At 45.9% G+C, this 24,003-nt stretch overlaps 1 protein-coding gene across 1 annotated transcript in view; it reads left to right on the forward strand.

The window, feature by feature from the left end:
- Nucleotides 1-24,003, forward strand: part of LOC130130544 (cytochrome P450 2J2-like) — a 123,603-nt gene that overhangs the window by 30,261 nt on the left and 69,339 nt on the right. The window contains exons 5-9 of the mRNA XM_056300250.1: nucleotides 57-233; nucleotides 3,863-4,010; nucleotides 4,205-4,392; nucleotides 4,484-4,625; nucleotides 22,012-22,187. Coding sequence (XP_056156225.1) covers nucleotides 57-233; nucleotides 3,863-4,010; nucleotides 4,205-4,392; nucleotides 4,484-4,625; nucleotides 22,012-22,187 — 831 coding nt within the window. The remainder of the gene's footprint in view (nucleotides 1-56; nucleotides 234-3,862; nucleotides 4,011-4,204; nucleotides 4,393-4,483; nucleotides 4,626-22,011; nucleotides 22,188-24,003) is intronic.

Genomic DNA, 24,003 nt, shown 5'->3' on the forward strand with positions numbered 1-24,003 from the left:
TTGATCTGTAGATGTCGCAGGCAACCATGATCTCGTTAACAATAATGTTTGCGCAGCTGTACAACTCATTTCCCATGCTGATGAGACAACTGCCGGGGCCGCACCAGACCATTCATACAGTTTATAAAGACACGATGGACTTCATAAGAGCCGAGATCAACAAACACAAGGAAGACTGGAACCCCTCAGAGCCCAGAGACTACATTGACTGCTACCTGATTGAGATTCAGAAGGTAGGTGAGAAAATCACTGCTTTATTAGGGGATAGGTGTCGGAGGAAGCCCCATATTACAAGTTGCACATTCTGCAGTATGGCATGCCAGATAGTTCAAACCATTAAACCATTAAAATGTATAAACACATCAAAATTGTTTGTCTTTTGATTGGCAGCCATTTTGTGTGAAGAGCCTACCCGGTGGTTGGTTTTTAGCGAAGCTCCACCTCTGTAAATTTTCAAATAATGCATCAGTTGCATGTGTTTGAGTTGGAGGGCTTACATCAGAGGGCCTGTTGACTTTTGTTCACTGTACATCTACAATTAACATAAAGATAATCTAAGCATCCTTTGGGAAGGAGTGCTTCACTGCAGCCAAACACTACACATTTTCAAGGCATTGATTTTCAATGTGAAAGTCTGGTTTTCAAATGAGTTTTCGGTTGGTTGGAGAAGTCAACCACATGTCTACATGTCTTGTTAAAAATTGAGTGTTTTTTTTCCAAAACCAACAATGCATAGTTGAAGCAAAGCATTGTTTAAGGTAGATTTGTTTTCACACAAGCAAGGAGTGAATGATAGGTTATTGATAATCACACAGATTACCATCTGTGGTTTCTCCAATGTCAGATGCTAACTGTTATGTATTGACTATTAGTTTGTACGTCACTGATACGTGTAACCAGCCGTTCAGAAGTGTGTTACTAAAGATGAAGCTCATGTTCACTCCTACTCCTGTCTGATGTTTGGTTATTAAATAGTTGTTGTCACTAATCCATAGTGAGTACACAACAAACGTGACGACGAGGAAGTGCGTTCTCACGTTGTGATTGTTATCTTCGGTAGAAAGTCCGAGTTTAACAAGTTTTTCACGGGTGTAGAGCGCGAGGTCATGGCTAGCGGCTAACGGCACAAGCTGCTGCTGCTGCAGTGTAACGAGATGGGACAGGAACGGAGGACAGCGTTGCTGCGAGGGAAGGAGGAATCTATTGTGAATGCTGGGGGCATTCACATGATTGCTTTGCAGTTCTTTATTTTTTTTTCTTCCGCCCATTTTTTGACACTTTGTAGCTCCTTCATACTTTTAGCTACTGAAACCATTCAACTATCAAAATGTTCAACTCATTAAGGACATTAGTGCTCCCCTTTCAGATTTTTCATACTTTTTGATCTTTTTCAAATATTCAACTTTTTTCAGCCATTTTTTGAATGGAGACTTTTGCAACATTTCCACCTCTTTTACTCCTTCATACTTTTAGCCACTGAAACTATTCAGGTATCAAAATGTTCATCTCTTTAAGCCCATTAAGGCTCACTTTTCGGGTTTTTTTAATCTTTTATACTTTTAGACATATTAAGCTTTTTCTACTTTTTCAAAACAATGGAAGTCTATGGGGAAAGGTTGAAATCCTCATCACCTTTGAACTGTATCTCCTCCTTCATTTTTTGAGCTAGAAACCCCATTTAAAGCATTAACAGTTCAGGACATTCAGCTCTTTCAGAATCCTATTCAGATTGTAAAAATATTTTATAGTTTTTGAACAATTCAGCTCTATACACTTTGCCTGTTAGAATGTTCAGTCCTATTGTGACATCACATATCAATTTGAAACTCAACTGCCAGTCTAATTACTGTCAACTATCAACTCCTGGTAGATTTGATCAGCTTCTGCCACTTCTTAACTGCTCTTCCTCCCTCTTCAACCTTCCTACCTTCCTTCCTTCCTACAACCTTCCTGCCTTCCTTCCTACAACCTCCCTGCTATCCTACCTTCCTACAACCTTCTTACCCTCGTTCCTACCCTTCCTCTTCATCATTACTCTTCATCTTCATCACTACCCTTCCTCTTCATCGCTACTCTTCATCTTCATCACTACCCTTCCTCTTCGTCACTATTCATGTTCATCACTACCCCTCCTCTCATTCAACCCCTCCTCTCATTCTACCCCTCCTTTAATTCTACCCCTCCTCTCATTCTACCCCTACTCCTCTCATTCTACCCCTCCTCTCATAACAAATAAAGACCATTTCTTCTGATGTACTGTAGCTCTTTTTTCTTCTTTTAGAAGAACAATGTTCAGGTCAGGTTTTGCAGTTCAATGACCTAGGCCTACTTGGAGACTCTTTTACCAGCAAGGGGGGGGGGGTCACATATTTCAGAATATTCAAACCTTTTCCATACATAAACCATTGCTGCAAATGCTTGCAAGTTTTGTTACAGCCTTGTTGTGTGTGTTTGTAATGGGACTGGGAGCACTTTGAAATCTTTGCACCACTTCCACTTTTTCATACTTTAAAGTACAGAAACCATTCAACGATCAAACTATTTATGTATTTAACACATTATGGCAAATTTTTCATACCTTTAAAATTTTAAAATATTCAGCCATTTCACATTTCAGTTTCCAGGTATTTCAGGTAGGCTAGTGACTTTCTGACTTTTCCTATTTATCCATTTTCAGCTATGCTTTCGCAATTTCTTTCAGCAGCTCAGCATTCACACGCTTTTTCTGTGGAAAAGCATTTTTCTAGTTCAGTGTTGTATTGTGTAAATTGACCCCATGGACCCACCACACGCAGGGATGAGCATTTGGGTAGGGTGTAATGCAGGCCGGGTGGCAGGCAAAGGTGGGGACCGGGGCGTGCCGACTTCCGGCATTGCGGCTTGGTCCTCGGGATGTGGAATGTAACCTCTCTAGCAGGGAAGGAGCCTGAGCTGGTGTGGGAGGTGGAGTGGTACCAACTAGATATAGTTGGGCTCACCTCCACACAGCATGGGCTCTGGTACCAAACACCTGGAGAGGGGCTGAACTCATTACTTTTCTGGAGTTGGTCAAGGTGACAGGTGCCGGGCGGGTGTGGGGATATAAGTCCCAGGTTGTGCACCGCCGTGTTGGCGTTCTCCCCAGGGAATGAGAGGATTGCCTCTATACGACTGCAAGTCACTAGGGGAAAAGCTCTGAGTGTTGTGTGTGCTTAAGCACAGAATAGCAGTTTGGAGTATCCAGCCTTTTTGGAGTCTCTGGGTGGTGTCCTGGATAGGGTTCCGCCTGGGGACTCTATAGTTCTGCTGGGGGACTTCAACGCTCACGTGGGCAACGATGGACAAACCTGGAGGGGGCGTGATTGGGAGGAACAGCCTCCCCGATCTGAACCTGAGCGGTGCCTTGTTATTGGACTTCTGTGCGAGTCATGAATTGGCAATAACAAACACCATGTTTGAACATAAGGTAGTTCATAAGTGTACTTGGTACCAGAGCACCTTAGGCTGAAGATTGTAGATGTGGCAGGCAGGAGCTGTGGTCATAAGGTCATCGGTGCCTGTCGAGTTGGCAAACCACGAACCCGCTGGTGGACATCAGCAGTGAGGGAAGCCGTCAGGCTGAAGAATGATGCCTGTCCTCTTGGCCAGCCTGTTTCTCACATTGTATGGACTAAAAGTCTGTAGTGCTTTGCTAAACTAACTGAGAGCTTATCAACATAAGGTCGAGGATGACATGAAGCTACAGAGCTGATATTGAGTTAAACAACTTTCTGTGCAAAGGTTATTAAAGTGATTCTCATTCCTCTTCTTCAGGTAGCACATTTTTTATTTGAATAGTCAGTAGCATGGCACATTCTTGGCATTTTTGGTTTCTTTCTCTCAGAGCAAAGGGAATGCCACTGGTGAGACGACCTTCTATGAGGAGAATCTGGTGATTTGTGTCTTGGACCTTTTTTCTGCTGGCAGTGAGACTACAGCCAACACCCTTTGCTGGGCCTTGCTCTACATGACAAAATACCCAGAGGTTCAGGGTAGGACTTACCGACCAACAATTAAAGCAAAGTTCTGTAGAGTGAAAATTCAAAAAGACACAAAATTAATGTCAAGTTTCATAGCTGCATGATATCACACTGGCAAAATATATGTCAGACTTACTCAATGACCTTTTTCCAAGATCACGATATCTTGCTTTTATTGTCCTGTCCTCCTTTGTCTTGTTTGATAGAAAAGCTCCAGGCTGAGATAGACCAAGTGATCGGACCATCCAGACGGCCAACCATTCTGGACCGTGGCAATCTGCCCTACACTAATGCTGTCATTCATGAGATCCAGAGGATGGGCAATGTAGTTCCTTTCAACGTACCTCATGCAACCACCAGAGATATCCAGTTGGGAGAATACACTATCCCAAAGGTCATTCCTCTTTTTTTTCAAAGCATCCTATAAAAACTACTTTGCTACAGATTAAGTTGTTCACTCTGTTTTATGTCATTTCTATATACAGGGTATTACAGTTATTCCGAATCTTACAACAGTACTGTATGACAAGAATGAATGGGAGACACCATTCACCTTTAACCCAGGACACTTTCTAAATGAGGATGGCGAGTTTGTGAAGCCAGCTGCATTCCTTCCTTTCTCTGCTGGTGAGGAGCATCACAAGGCATTTGGCTTCACTAAATTTTGCTTAAGGTGCCCTGGAGGCAAGTTAATCTTAATATTTCACTCTTGATTCATAGTATCGATTTTACCTTTTCCAATACAACAGATGTTCCATAAAGTTCAAAGATACCTTCCCTATAACTCTCAAATGACGGTGGATATCCATTAGCTCCTCACCTGTGCTACATTGCGTCACGCTGTCAGAAAAGACTTGACTCTCCTGTGAGGAAGATGGATGACTCTGACCCTGCCCACCTAACATGCAGCAGATGCTGCCACAGGCGTGTTTAGACACATCAAGGTCAAGTCAAGTTTATTTGTAAAGCCCAACATCACAAGGTAGTCCCAAGGGGCTTTACAATCTGTACAATATAAACCAATATACGACAGTATACGACATGCAACACCCAAATGATCCATATGAGGAAAAACTCCATAAGAAAAACCTTATCATGAAAAAAAAATATATATGGGCGAAACCTCAGGAAGACCAACAGAGGAGGGATCACTCGACAGACAGACATGCAATAGGTGTCAGATGCACAAAATAAACCAAAATAACTAAATAAATAAACAATGGAATTATAATATAACAATATAGATTACATAGCACAAGGTAATAAAGAACACATTGAATTAATGCATAAAATTTAGCAAATTTAGATATGCTGGGTAATACAATTGTAAAGAGAGCACGAGGCAAATTTAGTTAAGTTTGTGACCATCTAAGACAACGCCAGGAACCCCACAGATGCAGTCAAGCCGGTGGCTCCCCACGCCATAAAACCAGCTCTGCTGATTGGAGCCCTGCAGAGTATAGACTTCACATGCACACGAGGCAAGGAAGAAGGTTGTGAAGTAATCAGATGGCCAAAAGAAAGATAGAGAGAGATGATCCTTGGTCATCAGACAGTGCTTAAAGGAAGGAAATATGTCCTGGAAAGCGAGAGAGGCAGGAGGCAGGCGCACACCATGGGCACACGTGTGCTAAGAGATACAAACAAAAGGTTAAAATGGTGCGTTGCATTCAGAAAGGCATAGGCGCCAAGTCCATGAATACTGGGATCAAAATCAAATCAATTTTATTTGTATAGCCCAATGTCACAAATTACAAATTTGCCTCAGTGGGCTTAACAGCAGCACAACATCCTGCCTTTAGACCCTCTCATTGGATAAGGAACAACTCCCTAAAAAAAAAAAAATCTTTAACGGAGACAAAATAGGAAGAAACCTCAGGGGAGAGCAACAGATCTCTCTCCAAAGACGGACACAATGCAGAGATGTTGTGTTCATGCAATTTACACAATACAACATTGAAAGAGGATAACAGAATTATAATGGACTTATAAAATGTATGAAGAATATGATGCACAGGATGCCAAGCAGTGTCCAGACGCCATCGGAACAGTCCAGGACCCAAGCCAGGTGACCAGCATCATCGTGTTAAAAAAATATATATATATACACACATATATATATATATACACACACACACACACACACACACACACACACACACACACATATATATATATATATATATAATTATAAAAAAATTATATGGATTTATAAAAATAATATGTGATGAGGGGAATGGCAGGCAGCATTCAAGTGGCAATGGCATCCAGGGCTTTACCTGTGCCCCTATCAATATGGTTAGTGGTTGTGTCAGGGAGGGCATCTGACATAAAAGTTTGCTAAATCAGTATGTGGGTTTCCAAAACTATACCGGATCGGTTGAGGCTCCATACCAAATTGGTCAAGGCCCAGGTTAACAATGGCTACCATTGGTGCTGTGCCCTCACAGGGTACCGATGGAAACTGTAAAGTCCGCAGTGGCGACCCCTGAGAAAAAGGGACGAAGCCAAAAGAAGAAGAAAATTACGAAAGTTTAGGAACATTCTTGTAGGCAGGACAAAACCAAAAGACTATTGCTAAGATCTATAAGTTATAAAGACTCTCCCAAAAGACAATAGTTTTGACAAGGCTCAGAAGGATGTCAAACTATCAAAGAAATAAAACAACTACGTAAAGGCTAATGAGAACTAGTGGGTTTTCAGTTTAGATTTGAAAGAGTCTACAGAGTCAGATTCTCTAATGTTGGCTGGAAGACTATGCCAAAGAAGGGGGCGTGGTAACAGAAGACTGCCTTTTGTTTGTAGAAAAAGGAGGCCTTGGTGATTTCTCTAATGTGCAATTCAAAATATAGGGATTGATCAAAAATAACACCAGATTTTTGGCTATGGAACTTTGGGTGATCACACAGTTGTCAACAGATACCACTACTTGGTCATATAGGTGACTTTGTCTTGCAGGGCCAATAACCAGCATCTCAGTTTGTTTTTTTTGTTTTTTTTGTTTTTTTGTTTTTTTGTTTTTTTTCAGAATTAAGTAGTACGAAGTTAGATGACATCCCATTTTTAACGGCAGACAAAAATGCTTCTAGATTTCTGACATGAGAATGATTGTGTGACTTGACGGGTACATACAGCTGGGTATCATCAGCGTAGTGGCAATTTATTCTACAGCTCCATGAGAGATGTAATGGGAGAATAGCAAAGGACCAAGAACTAAACCTGGGGTACACCATATTTCACTGCAGAGAAATCAGATGTAGCATCACCATGGACGACTTACTCGATCAGATAAGTTCTATCAGATAAGTAAAACCTGAAAAACCGAGGCGATCCAAACAGTATACCATGTTTACTACTACTACTACTACTTTCGGCTGCTCCCGTTAGGGTCGCCACAGCGTATCATCCGTTTCCATCTCTTAAAAAAGTATACCATGATTAACGGTGTCAAAAGCTGCAACTGGCACTTGAACTACAACGGACCTATTTGGGAAAAAACAACAACAGAAGAAGTCCATTCTTGAGATTTCATGCACTACAGGTCTCTCGGAAAGTTTGGGAAATATGGCCGCCGATATGGGACTGTTTCAGTCCCCCTTCTAATCTCCAAACTCAACAAGCTCAGAACAAGCCTCTCAGCTGAACTGACAACCTCTCTCTCCAATTCAAGCTTCACTTGATGCAATCCCTCTGACTTCAGACAGAGACGGGTGAACTGTAAATACAATTGTAGCTTGCCTTACAGATCACAGTGGCAGTATAACATCAATGGAGGCAGCTCTCACAGAGTCAGCGACGGAAAACGCTTACCTTAAGGCTAAAGTGGATGACTTGGAGAATCATTCTCGACGTCAAAACATCCGTATTGTTGGTGTGCCTGAAAGTGCCGGACCAACATCAATTAAGTTTGTCTCCGAGCTCCTGATGGAAGTGATGGGCGACGGCATTTTCGAGAAGCCCCTGGAGCGAGATTGAGAGCACAGGTCTCTGCACCTGAAACCTGCACCGAGCGAGCGGCCAAGGGTGATAATAGTCCGCTTCCATTGATTCCAGGATAAGGAACGAGTAATGCGCTGGGCGAGACAGAAGCGTCAAGTGATGTAACAGGACAAAAAAATATTTTTCTTCAACGACTTAAGTGCTAACCTGGCAAAAAAGTGAGCCACGTTCAATGGCGTGTAGTCGTCCCATAGGAAAGGCGTCACGTTCACTATGCAACATCCAGCTGTCCTCCACGTGGTTTTTGGCGGCAAAAGATCATCTTTGACACTCCAGCAAAGGCTGAGGAATTCTACACAAGAAACATAAAATCGGGGCGTTGTTGTAGGGTAATGTTATGCAGCCAACAGCTCCCCCTGGGGGCACTGATTGATGTATAGTTGCCCTGTGTAAAATGCCTCAGTTGCGTTATGGGCACAGCCGGTGAATACATGTTACTAAGCGACACAGCCCGACTCTGTCTGTTATTTATATGCACCAACACTTGCAACATGGTGTCAGAAGCTGTACTGGAACCCAACGTGAGTCTTACGTTGCCTGTTGCTTGAACAGTGTGCGTTTATTTTTTTTTTACTAAGCGTAGCTAGAAGTTTCAGTTAACCTGTTAGCATTAGCATCGAGCCAAGACGATGGCTTCCAATATTCCGCCGCCGGAGCTCATGAAGATGACTGGGGATCTTCACAGCAACTGGGCTAGCTTTCGATCAGAGTTTGAGGATTATTTGCTTGCGACCGGGATCGACAAGGCAGAGAAGCCGGTGCAGGCAGCGACGCTCCGGAGGCTAATGGGGAAGGAATGCCTCCATGTTTACGTGCACAACCTGGGACTCACAGCGGAAGAGCAGAAAGACGCCGGAGCGATACTCGACAAACTGGGGGAATACTTCAAACCTACCAAAAACGTCATCTTTGAGAGGTATGTTTTTGGCAACCTTAAACAAGAGGAAGGAGAACCCGTGGATGCTTTTGTCACGAGACTGAGAGAAAAGGCTGCCACATGTGAATATGGAGCTATAAGAGACGAGCTTATAAGGCACCGGCTTGTTCTTGGAACAACTGATGAGGGCGCCAGACGACGCATGCTAAGAGAAAAGGAGCTTAAGTTGGAGGGAGCTATTGACATTTGCCGTGCAGCGGAGGTGTTGGACAATAAGTTAAAATCCATGTCACTTAGCAGCTCTGTGACTGCGGAGAGCATCAATGTAGCACATGGACAGCGACCAGGACGGAGACCTACCAGCAGGCCATCCGAGCCCACCAACACATCTGCACAGCCACAGAGAGGCACAGGTGAATGCAAGTACTGTGGCACACTGCACAGACGGGGGCGAGACCTGTGCCCCGCATTTGGAAAGTCATGTCGCTTGTGTGGCACTGCTAATCACTTTGCCGAAGTATGCATGAAAAGAGGCCAGCAAGCACGTCAGTTGAACGCTGTGGATGACCCGCCGCTAGGGGACCCGGAGGACAGCGACCGCGATGAGAGGGATGTGTACACAGCTGAGAGCATGGGGGCTGTGAACACTCAAAGGAAAAAGTGGTTTGTAAACCTGCCACTGCACAGAGGGGTCCAGAGGTGCCAGCTTGACTCTGGAGCCACCTGCAACGTGATGAGCTTGAAAGACAAGATGAGACTGGTGCCTAGAGTGCCTCTTCAGAAAAGTCTCACCAGGCTGAGACTCTACAACAGTGAGTGGATGACATCAATGGGCGTGTACAGCACACAGTGTGTCATCAGGGGCAAGACGCACAGACTGGACTTTGAGGTTGTGCGCACCAGCCAGAAGCCCTTGCTTTCAGGGGAGACATGCGAGAGACTTGGCTTGATACGCTTCACCATTCCCGAAGAGCTGAATAAAGTGGAGCACTGCAAGACAGGTGAGCTAACCAAAGGCTGTCTCATTAACATTTACAATGACGTGTTCACCAGCCCAGTCGAGTCACTGCCGGGTGATGTTCACTTCGAGTTGGATAGCACTGTGGCCCCTGTCCAGTGCGCACCAAGAAATGTCCCGGTGGCCCTCAAGGCAGCTGTTAAGGCGCAGCTGGACCAATATGAAAAGGATGGACACTTAACCACAGTCACTCAGCCCACAGACTGGATTAGCAATCTGGTCATAGTGAAGAAGCCAGACAAATTGAGGCTTTGCATCGACCCCAAGCCACTTAACCGAGCCCTGAAAAGGTCCCATTACCTCATGCCCACTTTAGATGACGTGCTGTACAAGCTGCCTAAGGCACGTATCTTCACCCTGGTGGATGCGCGCGACGCATTCTTGCAGTGTCGCCTGGATGAGGAGAGCAGCCTGATGACAACGTTCTGGACGCCGTGGGGTAGAAAGCGATGGCTGAAGCTCCCTTTCGGCGTGTCAGTCGCACCAGAGCTGTACCAGAGGAAACAACATGAGCTGCTGGCCGGTTTGAAAGGAATTGAGCCCATAGCCGATGACATCCTCATAGTCGGCTGTGGGGACACGGAGGAGGAGGCCGTTCGCAACCACGACGCAAACCTCATTGCTCTGATGGACAGATGCAGGGAAGTGAAGCTGAGGCTGAGCATAAAAAAGCTACAGTTTCGTGTGAGGGAGGTCCGCTTCCACGGCCACATACTGTCGGTGGAGGGCCTCAAAGCTGATCCCGAGAAGGTCAGGGCAGTCCTGGACATGCCAAACCGCACGGATGCAAAAGGCGTTCAGCGGTGTGTCGGCTTCATTAACTATTTATCGAGGTTCATGCCCCGCTTGTCAGAGGTGTGTGAACCGCTGAGAAGGTTGCTGGACAAAGGTGTGCTGTGGCACTGGTTGCCCAAACATGATGCTGCTATGAAAGAAATCAAAACGCTGGTCACGGCGGTGCCAGTACTACGTTACTATGATGTCAGCAAGCCAGTCACCATACAGAGCGACTCCAGTCAGACCGGTTTGGGCTGCTGCCTGCTTCAGGGGGGACAGCCGGTCGCGTTCGCCTCCCGCGCGCTGAACCAGACGGAGCAAAACTATGCACAGATTGAGAAGGAGTGCCTGAGCATCGTATTCGCTTGTCAACGCTTCCACTACTACCTATATGGGAGGGGTGATGTGACTGCAGAGACCGACCACCGCCCACTGGTGTCAATCTTCACTAAGCCCCTTCTCAGTGCACCAAAGCGCCTTCAAAGCATGCTCCTCACACTTCAGAACTACTGCCTCACGGTGATGTACAAGCCAGGCCCTGAAATGTACATCAGTGACACGCTCAGCAGAGCCACCACCCCACCACAGAGAATGGACACTCAGTACAGACGTGACATGGTCTGCAGCATGCAGCAGGGGCAGTACGACACGGCAGCCATTCAGCAGGTAGACTATCTAAACGTCACCAGCCAACGCCTCGCACAGATTCGAAAACACACAGAGGAGGATGTGTGTCTTCAAACACTCAAGTCGGTCGTGCTGGAGGGATGGCCAGAACAAAAAGAGGAGAGCCCCATAGCCATCAGAGAATACTGGGCCATCAGAGATGAAATAAGCGCACAGGACGGTGTGCTTTTTAGGAGCCAGCGTGTCATCATTCCGAAAGCTATGCGTCCTGAGATGCTGAAACGGATCCACTACAACCACGTGGGGGGTGAGGCTTGTTATAGACAGGCCCGGGATACTCTCTACGGGCCAAATATGCAGGGGGAAATCAAAGACTATGTGCAGCAGTGCTCAGTGTGTAACGAGTATGCAAACGAGCAACAAAAAGAGACTATGATGTCACACCCGCTCCCCACACGTCCCTGGCAGCTGGTGAGCATGGACTTGTTCAGCTACGCAAGGCAGGACTTCCTGCTCATGGTGGATCACTATTCAGACTTCTGGGAGATTGATCTACTCCCAGACCTGTTGGCAGAAACGACCATCCGAAGGTGCAAGGCGCAGTTTGCACGGTACGGTATCCCTGACCGGGTCATTTCCGACTGCGGAGGTCAGTTTGATTGTGGAGAGTTTCGGGCGTTTGCAAGGGAGTGGGGCTTCGAACATGTCATGTCCTCCCCGAGACACCCAAAAGCTAACGGCAAAGCAGAGTCTGCAGTGAAGATTGTGAAAGGCCTATGCAGAAAAGCAGACCGGGCTGACGAGGACCCCTGGAAGGCTTTTCTACACTGGAGAAACACGCCCACTGAGGGCATGTGCTGCAGCCCAGCACAACGGCTGATGTCACGGAGGCTGAGAACTCTTCTCCCTGTGGCCGACCAGCTGCTAGCACCTCAGATCATCACTGGGGTCACAGACAAGCTGAGGGTGAAGCATCAGGCAGCGAAGTTGACATATGACAGAACTGCGAGGGATCTGCCAGAGCTAAACGTCGGCCAGCCTGTCAGGATGAAACCAATCCCGGGTGACAGGACAGGCCGATGGAGGAGAGGAGTATGCCTGCAGCAGGTGGGACCGCGGTCCTATCTCGTCAACGTGGAGGGAACCACGTACCGTCGCAACAGGGTTGATCTCCGACCAGCAGAGGTTGCCCCTCCACAGCCGTCAGCCCACACAGAACGGCCACCGGAGCAGCCTGTGGGCGCGTGTGCAGCTGAAGGGGGCCATGTGGGCGGGGGCAGCATGGAGGAAGTCGTCAGCAGCCCTGTAATGTCTCCAAGGTCGTCAGCCCAGAGGTCGCCGCCATCTCCCCCACAGGCTGTGACCACACCATGCCGTGAGTTACAGGGCCGGGCCTTCTCCCGGAGCGGGAGGCAGATTAAGCCTCCAGAAAGACTTGACCTCTAGGTCATACACTGTACTGAGATTGACACACATACGCTCACACGCACACACGCACACACACACACACACACACACACACACACACACACACACACACACACACACACACACACACTGGACTGTGGACATAAAAAAAAAAAAACGAAACAAAAACTGATGTTCACTTCTAATGTTCTTATTCAGTGGTCTTGTGGATGTTCTGATGCTACCATTTTGTCGTTATTGTTCTGCAGAGGTTTTGGTTGATATTGACTTGCTGTTCCTTCTTGATGCACTATTTCCATTGCACTATTTAATATTGGGATATGAGCACTAATGTTCTAATGGCTAATACTATCCATTATATTATTTGGTATTGTATTCTACGAAAGGAAGGGAGATGTTGTAGGGTAATGTTATGCAGCCAACAGCTCCCCCTGGGGGCACTGATTGATGTATACTTGCCCTGTGTAACATGCCTCAGTTGCGTCATGGGCACAGCCGGTGAATACATGTTACTAAGCGACACAGCCCGACTCTGTCTGTTATTTATATGCACCTACACTTGCAACAGGCGTCAGGGTGGCGTGGTGGTCTATTCCACTGCCTACCAACACGGGGATCGCCGGTTCGAATCCCCATGTTACCTCCGGCTTGATCGGGCATCCCTATAGACAATTTGCAGTGTCTGCGGGTCAGCGGATGGGATGTGGTTATGTGTCCTTATCGCTGCACTAGCGCCTCCTCTAGTCGGTCGGGGCGCCTGTTCGGGGGGGAGGGGGAATTGGGGGAAATAGCGTGATCCTCCCACGCACTATGTCCCCCTGGCGAAACTCCTCACTGTAAGGTGAAAAGAAGCAGCTGGCGACTGCACATGTATCAGAGGAAGCATATGGTAGTCTGCAGCCTTCCCCGGCTTTTAGAGGGGGTGGGTGGAGCAGCGACTGGGACGGCTCGGAAGAGTGGGGCAGTTGGCCAAGTACAATTGGGAAGAAAAGGGGGTCCCCCCCAAAAAAAAGAAAAAAAGAAACATAAAATTGACGTGAACTGATCAGACAGTCTGAACACCAGTCAATAAGCTCTGAGAACATTTCGATAGAACGGGACAGCGCTCCATGCGCAGTCCCCGGGCACGGCCAACTGGAAGGAGACCCCGGGGTAGACCCAGAACGCGCTGGAGGGACTATACACCCAATCGGCCTGTTAACGCCTTGAGAGCTGAAGGGCGTTACTGGGGAGAGGGACGTCTGGAGTGCCCTACTTAGCTTGCTGCCACCGCGACCCGACCCCGGAAAAGCGGCTGAAGATGAGATGAGATGGGACTGCGCTTAATATCAAAATAACTGGCTATTCATTCGATCTTGACTGGTTTTATTTATTTATTATTCAAACCCCCTTTTTCTCCCGAATTGTATTTGGCTAATTACCCCCACTTCTCTGAGCCCTCCCGGTTGCTGCTCCACCCCCTCTGCTGAGCCGGGGAGCGCTGCAGACTGCCACATGCCTCCTCCGATACATGTGGAGTCGCTAGCCGCTTCTTTTCACCTGACAATGAGGAGTTTCGACAGGGAGACGTAGCGCGTGGGGGGGGATCACACTATTCCCCCCAGTTCCCCCTCACCCCGAACAGGCGCCCCAACAGACCAGAGGAGGTACTAGTGCAGCGACCAGGTCTCCGGCTTCCCATCCGGAGACACGGCCAATTGTGTCAGTAGGGACACCCGACCAAGCCGGCGTTATCTGGACTGATCCTTTGTAAGTGTTTTATGTTGTTTACATTTTGTCTGGTGAGCTGTATGCTGTTTTTTTAGTTTAGGTTGCTCAGCTGATTGTATTTAGCCAGAAAGGCTAGCCTATGCTATACAAAGCTGACAACGCCAGCGATATTATATTCTTTTCTATTTTGTAACCTATATGTTGCTTTAATCTGAACCATTACAGAAGTCATTGTTGCGTCGAGCCGGCATGAAAGAATGGAGATAAAGATTTCTAATTGGCAACTCATGTGTCCGATACACCATATGGCCTCACGACTACGCCGTTATTCTGTCTCTTCTCATGGTTGCCGAACAATTGCGTTCCCTAACAACCTTATTATCGAACACATTCATCTTAGTCATGGTCTTACCGTCTGTCAGTCAGTAATATAGTCGTCTACCCAGTCCGAGTCAACCCCCAAATAAACAATACGTTCCAACATGAACCAACCATTTGAACACATAAATTATAACAATCTGAACATGAACATTAACAGTCCCATGAGCCACTGCGCTCCCCCAGCGCGGAGTCGCTGACAGTCGGGGCGACCGCCTCCCCAGTCGCTACATTATGTATGATATTTGTATGGTTAACGTTCAAGTTAGGCGGTTTTCATAACGCTGAAGGCACAGTTTAATTATTTCAAGTGGGGTGACTACCAATTTGCCACAGACCAGGCCAGTTCTCTACACTCGTTTCGAACGGATGTGTAAGTTTAAATATTTAAATTCATTCATTCATTTGTTTTATTTTTACAACATGTTACACAAGTTTATATAAGCACTGGTGTTCACTCAATATGGTATAGCAATTTCAATATTTGGGAGCCTCCTTAAAAGAATTGAGTATTGGATAGGGAGTATGTCCTACAGGAAGTGCAGTTATAGATGCCTGCTGTTCGCCTCGTTTGGGGAGGTAAACATAGGATTATGTTTTTTTTCTTTTTCTTTTCCTTTGGGTTAGTATTCGAGGAAGGGTTGTAAGGGGGTGCGGATTACCTGTAAAATAATCACACTGAACGAAACTTTACATTGAAATTCATTTTAGCACATATATGTTGTACTTTTGTCTCCTTTGTTTTTGATATCCTTCAAATGTCTCACACAACATTCAAGTGGTATTTTGCATGTTACATTTACCCTTCATTCCATACCTGTGTACACATACTAGGCATATTCTTATTACATATTTATGTCAACACTAACCGCAGTGGCTGATTCCCATAACAATGGGTATATGCCTGTTAGGCTGATCTCATGGAATGTGAAAGGTTTAAATGTAAAATTTTTAAATGTAAAATGAAGGGAAAGCAAGGCTTGACTCAGGCTGTGTTTAGCTGGGGAGAGGAACTGTTGACCCACGCTAGGGATGTTATCGAGCGGTGGAAAGAACTATTTGAGGCGCTCCTGAACCCGGCTAACATGCCCTTAGTGGAGGAGGTAGAGTCTGAAGACTCAGGGGAAGCCCCACTCATATCACTGGCAGAGGACTCTGAGGAAGTTAAGAAGCTCTTCGGTGGCAAGGCGCCGGGTGTTGATGAGATTCGCCATGAGATGCTGAAGGCTCTGGACATTGTTGGGCTGTCTGGCACGCCTATTCAGTGTCGCGTGGAGGTCGGGGACAGTACCTGTGAAGTGGCAGACTGGGGTGGTGGTTCCTATATTCAAAAAGGGGGATCGAAGGGTGTGCTCCAATCGGGGCATCACGTTGCTCAGCCTCACAGGGGTGCTGGAAAGGAGGCTCCAACCGATTGTCTAACATTGGATCCAGGAGGAACAATGCGGATTCCGTCCTGGCCGTGGCACAACGAACCAACTTCTTACCCTTGCGGAAGTGCTGAGGGAGGCATCGGAGTTTGACCAGCCAGTCTACATGCGTTTTATGGACTTGGAGAAGTATTACGACCGTGTGCCCTGGGACACTCTGTGAGGGGTACTGCGGGAGTAGTAGTCATCTGATCCTTGTTTAACCAAAGTGAGAGCTGTGTCCGTGTGACCGGTGTACTTTTTCATCGCGTTGTGTAGGAAACACAGGACAACTTCTCTCATGCATGGGATCTGTATTCTGTCGCATATAAACAAAACAGGACAGGTTTCAGAAAACGTCAGATCAGCTCCTGCTGTAGCCTCTTTCTACATGTCCAAAGCGGAAAAGAGTGCTTAGCTAGCAACACAATTTTTTTTACAAAAAGAAATAAAACATACCTGTCGCATGCAAACTAAACAGGACAGGTTTCAGAAAACGTCAGATCAGCTCCTCTGTAGCCTACGCAATAATTGGGATCCACATTAGACATAAGACACATTAGGAATGGATAAAATAAATTACAGGGGCAGACAAAATGAACACATACCTCTTTCTACATGTCCGAAGCGGGAAAGAGGCAGAAGTCAGGGAGAACATACGTTTTATAGCTACTAACAGGAAATGGCGTCACAACAGGGAGGGGCTACTAACAGTAAATGGTGTCACAACAAGGAGGGGCTACTATAAGCGTTTCCTGATGATATAATAAAATAAAATAACAATGTTGGCAATGAAAATAATAATAATAATATTAATAATAATAATAATCATCATCATGTGGTGATACTTTATGTAATTATATAAAATGTTTTGGTTATGACGTTTTTAACCATGCTACATCCGCATTCTCGGCACAAAGTCAAACACGTTTTCGTTGGGTGTCAGAATCTTGTCCCTTGTCTCCGATTCTGTTTATGATATTCATGGACAAGATCTCAAGGCGCAGCCAAGGTAAGAACTGTGTCCGTTTTGGGAAACCCTGAATTGCATCTCTGCTCTTAGCAGATGATGTGGTTTTGTTGGCTTCATCAGAACGCGACCTCCAGCGCGCACTGGGGCTGTTTGCAGCTGAGTGTGAAATGGCCGGGATGAGAGTCCGCACCTCCAAGTCTGAGACCATGGTTCTCTACCGTAAAATGGTGGATTGCTCCCTCCGGGTTTGGGATAAGTTGTTGCCTGGAGTGAAGGAGTTCAAGTATCTCGGGGTCTTGTTCACAATTGAGGGTAGGATGGAGTGGGAGATTGACAGGTGGGTTGGTGCAGCATCAGCAGTAATGCGGATGTTGTACCGGACCGTTGTGGTGAAGAGGGAGCTGAGCCGGAAGGCAAAGCTCTCAATTTACCAGCCAGTCTTCGTCCCAACCCTCACCTATGGTCATGAGCTTGGGGTAATGACCGAAAGGGTGAGATCGCAGATACAAGCGGCTGAAATGAGTTTCCTCTATAGGGTGTCTTGGCTCAGCCTTAGAGATAGGGTGAGGAGCTCTGACATCCGGAGGGATCTCGGAGTAGAGTCGCTGCTCCTTCACGTCGAAAGGAGCCAGTTCAGGTGGTTCGGGCATCTGATTAGGATGCCTCCTTGGCGCCTTCCTTTGGAGGTTTTCCGGGCATGTCCAACTGGGAGGAGACCCGGGGGTAAACCCAGAACTCGCTGGAGGGACTACGTGTCCAGTCTGACCTGGGGACTCCTTGGGATCCACCTGGAAGAGCTGGGGGGCGTTGCTGGGGAGAGGGACGTCTGGGGTGACCTACATATCTTGCTGCCACTGTGACCCGACCCCGGAGAAGCCGTTGAAGATGATTGAATGTTTAAATGTAAAACGTTTAAGGTTAAAGCGGGCAAGAGTTTTTTCACATCTGAGAGGACTGCAGACATATATAGCATTTCTGCAAGAAACACATTTACGTGATTTAGACCAAAACCGACTGCATAAATCTTGGATGGACCAGATCTGTTGACACCTCTGTCCTATAGGACTTGAACCTAGTTTTTTGGCAGTTACTTGCATTGTTTTCTCCTGACTAGATCCTTGTGTTGTATTTAACACTCTGATGTATGTCACTTTGGATAACAGCGTCTGCTAAATGAAATTGTAAAATTTCAACATCGTAAGGAGCCAACAAACTGTGCCTTCTACTGTCCTATTTTGCTTTTGAACGTGGATGTTAAAATACTGGAAAAAATGCTGGCAAGCCAATTGGATACTGTTTTGGTTGCTATTATTTCAGAGGACCAGACAAGTTCTATGAAGGGCCACTCTTTTTTCAAATGTATGTCACCTCCTTAATGCCATTCATTCTGCATCTCCATCAAATGCCTAAGAGGTACTTATCTCATTAGATGCAGAAAAAGCATTTGGCACGGTGGAATGGGGAAATTTATTTGCCGTGTTGAAAAAATTTGGTTTTGACGAAAAATGCACCTCAGTGTTCCACCTTCTCTATTCCTCTCAGCAGGTTTTGGTCTGTACCAATAATCTACGTTCTTCATACTCCCCCCTCTCACGAGGAACTCGTTAGAGCTGCCCCCATCACCTCTTTAATTGGCTATAGCCATTGAACCCCTCTCCATAGCTCTAAAAGCATCCCCGTTGATTATGGGCATTCATTGTTGGGGTATTGAACACCGTTTGTCCTTATATGAAGATGACCTATTGTTATATGTCACTGACCCTGTTATCTTTGCACCTGAATTATTAGATGTACTGAAAACCCTTGGCGCTTTCTCCGGATATAAATTAATTTTTACAAAGAGCGAGTGTTTTCCAGTTAACAACCCGGCATTAATGATCAACCAAGGTGAACTTCCTTTTCATTTTTCTAAAACTAGTTTTAAATACCCGGGTATAAATATCACTCGTTCCATTAAATCACTACATAAAGAGCATTTTACAACCCTCGTGGAAAAAGTGAAATCGGACCTACAGAGACTGAAGATCATCTTTAACTGGCAGAGTTCAATGTGTGAAAATGAATGTTTTGCCCCGACTTCTTTATCTTTTTATGTGTTTGCCTCTTTTTCTACCCAAATCTTTCCCAAATATACCTTAAACTAGAAAAAAAAGCCATTCGCGGATCAGCCAAGAAATTTTACTCTACCTGGCATCAACTCTTATCTTATTTTGACCAACAAACAGTGCTTCCCAACGATTAAGACCGCTTGTATTATATGTCAGGTCAAGTCAGGTCAAGTCAAATTAATTTAATTTGTATAGCTCAATATTTGTCAGGACTACCACGTGTAGGACCCAAAAACAGAACGTGAGACAGAATGGGGGGGAAAGCCAAAGGGGCACGTCTATTGTCTTGCAGGGACATGGCTCTCGGACAGGCGGTGGGCTTAGCGGGGGCGTGGTTCTCGTACAGGCGGTAGACTTGGCAGGGTCGTGGTTCCCGTACAGGCGGTGCGCTTGGCAGGTTCGTGGTTCTCGTACAGGCGGTGGTCTTGGCAGGGTCGTGGTACTCGTACAGGCGTGGTCCAGGCAATGGCAGGGAGGTCAAACTAGAGGCATAGGGAACAGGGTTTAGGGCTCTCGGACAGGCGGTGGGCTTAGCGGGGGCGTAGTTCTCGTACAGACGATGGGCTTGGCAGGTTCGTGGTTCTCGTACAGGCGGTGGTCTGGGCAGAGTCGTAGTACTCGTACAGACGTGGTCCAGGTAATGGCAGGGAGGTCAAACTAGAGGCAGAGGGAACGGGGGTTAGGCTTGGTCACAAAGGGTCAAAGCTTGAGCTAGAGTCGTCTTACACACTTGTAGCGGTTCAACGATCTGACACCGTCTGAACAGCAGACCGGCTTCTTATCCTGGCGGAGATGGTTTGATTGGCCTGATTGGAGATGCCGGTCAGGTGTGAGCTCTGGAGAGCTCCAGGTGAGATCGATGAACCGGATGAGCTAGGTGAGGCAGTGACGTGACAATATCACAAATAACGAATTTCTTAATGTTAATGTATCAGTGGAGGCAGTGTATACTTATGGCATATGGGATATATTTTTCTCCAATTACTAAAATGTATGACATCATTAATCATGACTAATGTAAACAGAAATGATTACTAATAGTGAATTTGCACATGGTGCTCTGTACCTCATGTTCCGGAACTTGGTACTTATGAGATGATTGAATGCATCTTGTTGATGTGAAGCTCTCTAACCTATTTTATTTGTGTTTTGTAATTTTTTATTTATCTGATAATTGTTATTACTGTAATTAATATTTATAATGAAGGTTTGATAGCTTGGACTGTAACTGTAGCTAGTTGGGAGTATGTGACCACTGTTATCTTCAACGATGTTTATTGACAAGTAGACGTGTGTGTGTGTGTGTGTGTGTGTGTGTGTGTGTGTGTGTGTGTGTGTGTGTGTGTGTGTGTGTGTGTGTGAGTGTGTGTTTCTGAAAATGAAACAATAAAAATTAATCACGAGCAACATTATACATAACTTACAACGGGTATGAACTGTCAGAAGAATAAAGCACAAATGTGAAAGCTGTTAGTTGCTTACCGTTAGCTCGGTGCCATTCTACTACTCATTAATTACAGAAACCTAACAAAGCAGCGAAGTTGTATCTGATCTAAGGTTTGACTGTCATCATCCACTGGGGCACAAACTAGGAGTGATCAGGACGCTGTCCCACCGAACTGACAACGTCCCCACCGACACAGCAACCGGGGAAGGGGAGAAATCCCACATTAAACAGGCCCTGGTTAAGTGCGGTTATCCTAACTGGGCATTTGTCAAAGCCAGGAAGACCCCAAACAGTGCACCAGCCGATCGAAGAGAGGAGAAGGGCAACAGCTGTCTAAGCATAAACCAGTGGTGATTCCGTATGTGGTGGGAGTGTTGGAACAGTTAACACATATTTTCCAAACACTGTTGCTTTCAAACCCAAAGACACGCTGTACCAGAAATTAGTCCACCCCAAGGATCAGATCCCCCGGCACAAACACAGCAATATAGTGTACGCTGTTAAGTGCCAGGAGGATTGCCGTGATTTGTACATAGGGGAAACCAAACAGACGCTGGTGAAAAGGATGGCACAACACAGAAGAACTACCTCGTCAGGCCAGGACTCCACAGTCTACACCCACCTACAGGCCAGTGGCCACTCATTCAAGGATGAGGATGTGGACATCCTTAATAGGGAGGAACACTGGCTTAAACGGGGAGTCAAAGAGGCTATCTAGTATGTGAAGAGGACATGACCATCCCTGAACCGGGAAGGGGGGGGGTGTTTGGTGGTTAAGAGTACATTTGTCTCCATTTTACAATGCTGTGATTGCAACTATTCCCCAATCCTCTATGAATAGTACACATCGGCATTGTAACTCTACTTAATGGTCACGACTACGGCAATTTGCACATTAAACCGATCGCAGGTTTCGGTCATCGGTCATTGTGGAACTTGGCTGGGCATACCTGCAGTCAGCTGAGACTGACAAAGGCACTTACATAAGTGATGAAACATTTCTCCCACTAAACGTTGTGTCCAGACGAATCGATTCAACTTTCTGGGAAGGCTATTTCATAAGTGGGAACATAAACTTAGTGTACTCCAATCCATCTATATATTCATTAAGCTCAAGTCAGAATGCAGCCATAGAAGAAAACTACTATTAGAAGAAAAAAAATCTCTGAATTATTGTTTTGATTATTAAACAGAACCATTATAGTATGGTTTCTGAAGCATCACTGCGTCAACCCCTAATAATACAGTGGATTTTCTTTCAGGTAAAAGGGCATGTCTTGGTGAGAATCTGGCCAGAATGGAGCTTTTCCTGTTCTTCACTTCCCTCATGCAGATGTTTACGTTCTCGATGCCTGCTGGTGTGAAACCTGTGCTTGACTACTGCTCTGGGGCTACCCAGGCACCGGTCAACTATGAAATCTGTGCCAGTCTGCGTAAAGTATGACTTATTGTCTTGTTGGTGAAACTCTTTGTTGCTGCCACTAATATTTGGTTCGAATTTCAGAATACTCCTTATGGTATAAAGAATATTTAATACCAACTATAACACCTATTCCCGTATTAATCCTTGTTATATTCTTCTGACAGTAGTTTTCCTATCTACATCCCTTTGACGGAACTACCTGATGTTCTCTGCAAATGGAGGGACAAGTGTGGGGTGTTGATTGAATTAGGGCTTTCTTTCTTGGTTTGTTTAGTTGGGGTTTTGTGTGTAGCCTCCTAAATATTAGCAAAATATGTTTAACAGCAGATCCTATGTATTATTGAATGAATGGAGGAGGTTTTCAGGTACGTTTTCATAATCTTAGCTAAATTTCTTCTATTTTGCCACTTATTATAATATAAACATGTCTTCAAAAAGTGTTGGGCTGTTGCAGCACCACTATAGAAACTTAACCCATTTAGATGATGAGTCTGTTTTGTTTGAGTTATTACCGTACGAAAGATCACTTATAAGTTGGCATTTAGGTTCTTATTTCTTTCTTTCTTTCTTTTTTTTAAATTTAGTGATAAGGGTCTGAATACTACTACTACTAATTTCGGCTGCTCCCGTTAGGGGTCGTCACAGCGGATCACCCATTTCCATTTCTTCCTCTCTTCTGCATCTTCCTCTGTCACATCAGCCACCTGCATGTCCTTCCTCATCACACCCATAAACCTCCTCTTTGGCCTTCCTCTTCTCCTCTTTCCTGGCAGCTCCATATTCAGCATCCTTCTCCCAATATACCCAGCATCTCTCCTCCACACATGTCCAAGCCATCTCAAACCTGTCTCTCTTGCTTTGTCTCCAAACCGACCAACCTGAGCTGTCCCTCTAATATACTCGTTCCTAATCCTGTCCTTCTTCGTCACTCCCAGTGAAAAGCTTAGTATCTTCACCTCTGCCACCTCCAGCTCCACCTCCTGTCTTTTCATCAGTGCCACAGTCTCCAAACCATATAACATAGCTGGTCTCACAACCATCTTGTAAAGCTTCCCTTTAACTCTTGCTGGTACCCTTCTGTCGCAAATCAGTCCTGACACTCTTCTCTACCCACTCCACCCTGCCTGCACTCTCTTCTTCACCTTTCTTCTGCACTCCTCGTTACTTTAGACAGTTGACCCCAAGTATTTAAACTCATATGCCTTCATCACCTCCACTCCTTGCATCCTCCCTCTCATTCACGCATAGGTATTCCGTCTCGCTCCTACTGACTTTCATTTGCAACTCTTCACTACCACCCAGTGCCTGTCTTAACTCCTGCCTGAACTCCACACAACAGTCTTCCTTCTTCAACTTCCACCATTTGATCTTCGACTCTGCCTTCACTTGCTTCCCGTTCTTGGTCTCCAAAGTCATCCTATAGACCACCATCCGATGTTGCCTAGCTATGTTCTCCCCTGTCACCACCTTGCTGTCTCCAATCCCTTTTAGATCGCGCCTTCTACATAAGATATAGTCCACATGTGTGCACTTTCCTCCACTCTTGTACGTCGCCCTGTGTTCCTCCCTCTTCTTGAAATATGTATTCACCGCAGCCATTTCCATCCTTTTCACAAAATCCACCACCATCTGTCCTTCCACATTTCTCTCCTTTACTCCATACCTGCCCATCACCTCCTCATCACCTCTGTTCCCTTCACCAAGATGTCCATTGAAGTCCGCGACACTCACCACTCTCTCCACCGTGGGTACACTCTCCACCACTTCATCCAACTCACTCCAGAATTCTTCTTTCTCTTCCATCTCACACCCAATTTGCGGGGCACATGTG

Source organism: Lampris incognitus, chromosome 2 (assembly GCF_029633865.1).
Source record: "Lampris incognitus isolate fLamInc1 chromosome 2, fLamInc1.hap2, whole genome shotgun sequence".
In the NCBI taxonomy this organism is placed as follows: domain Eukaryota; kingdom Metazoa; phylum Chordata; class Actinopteri; order Lampriformes; family Lampridae; genus Lampris; species Lampris incognitus.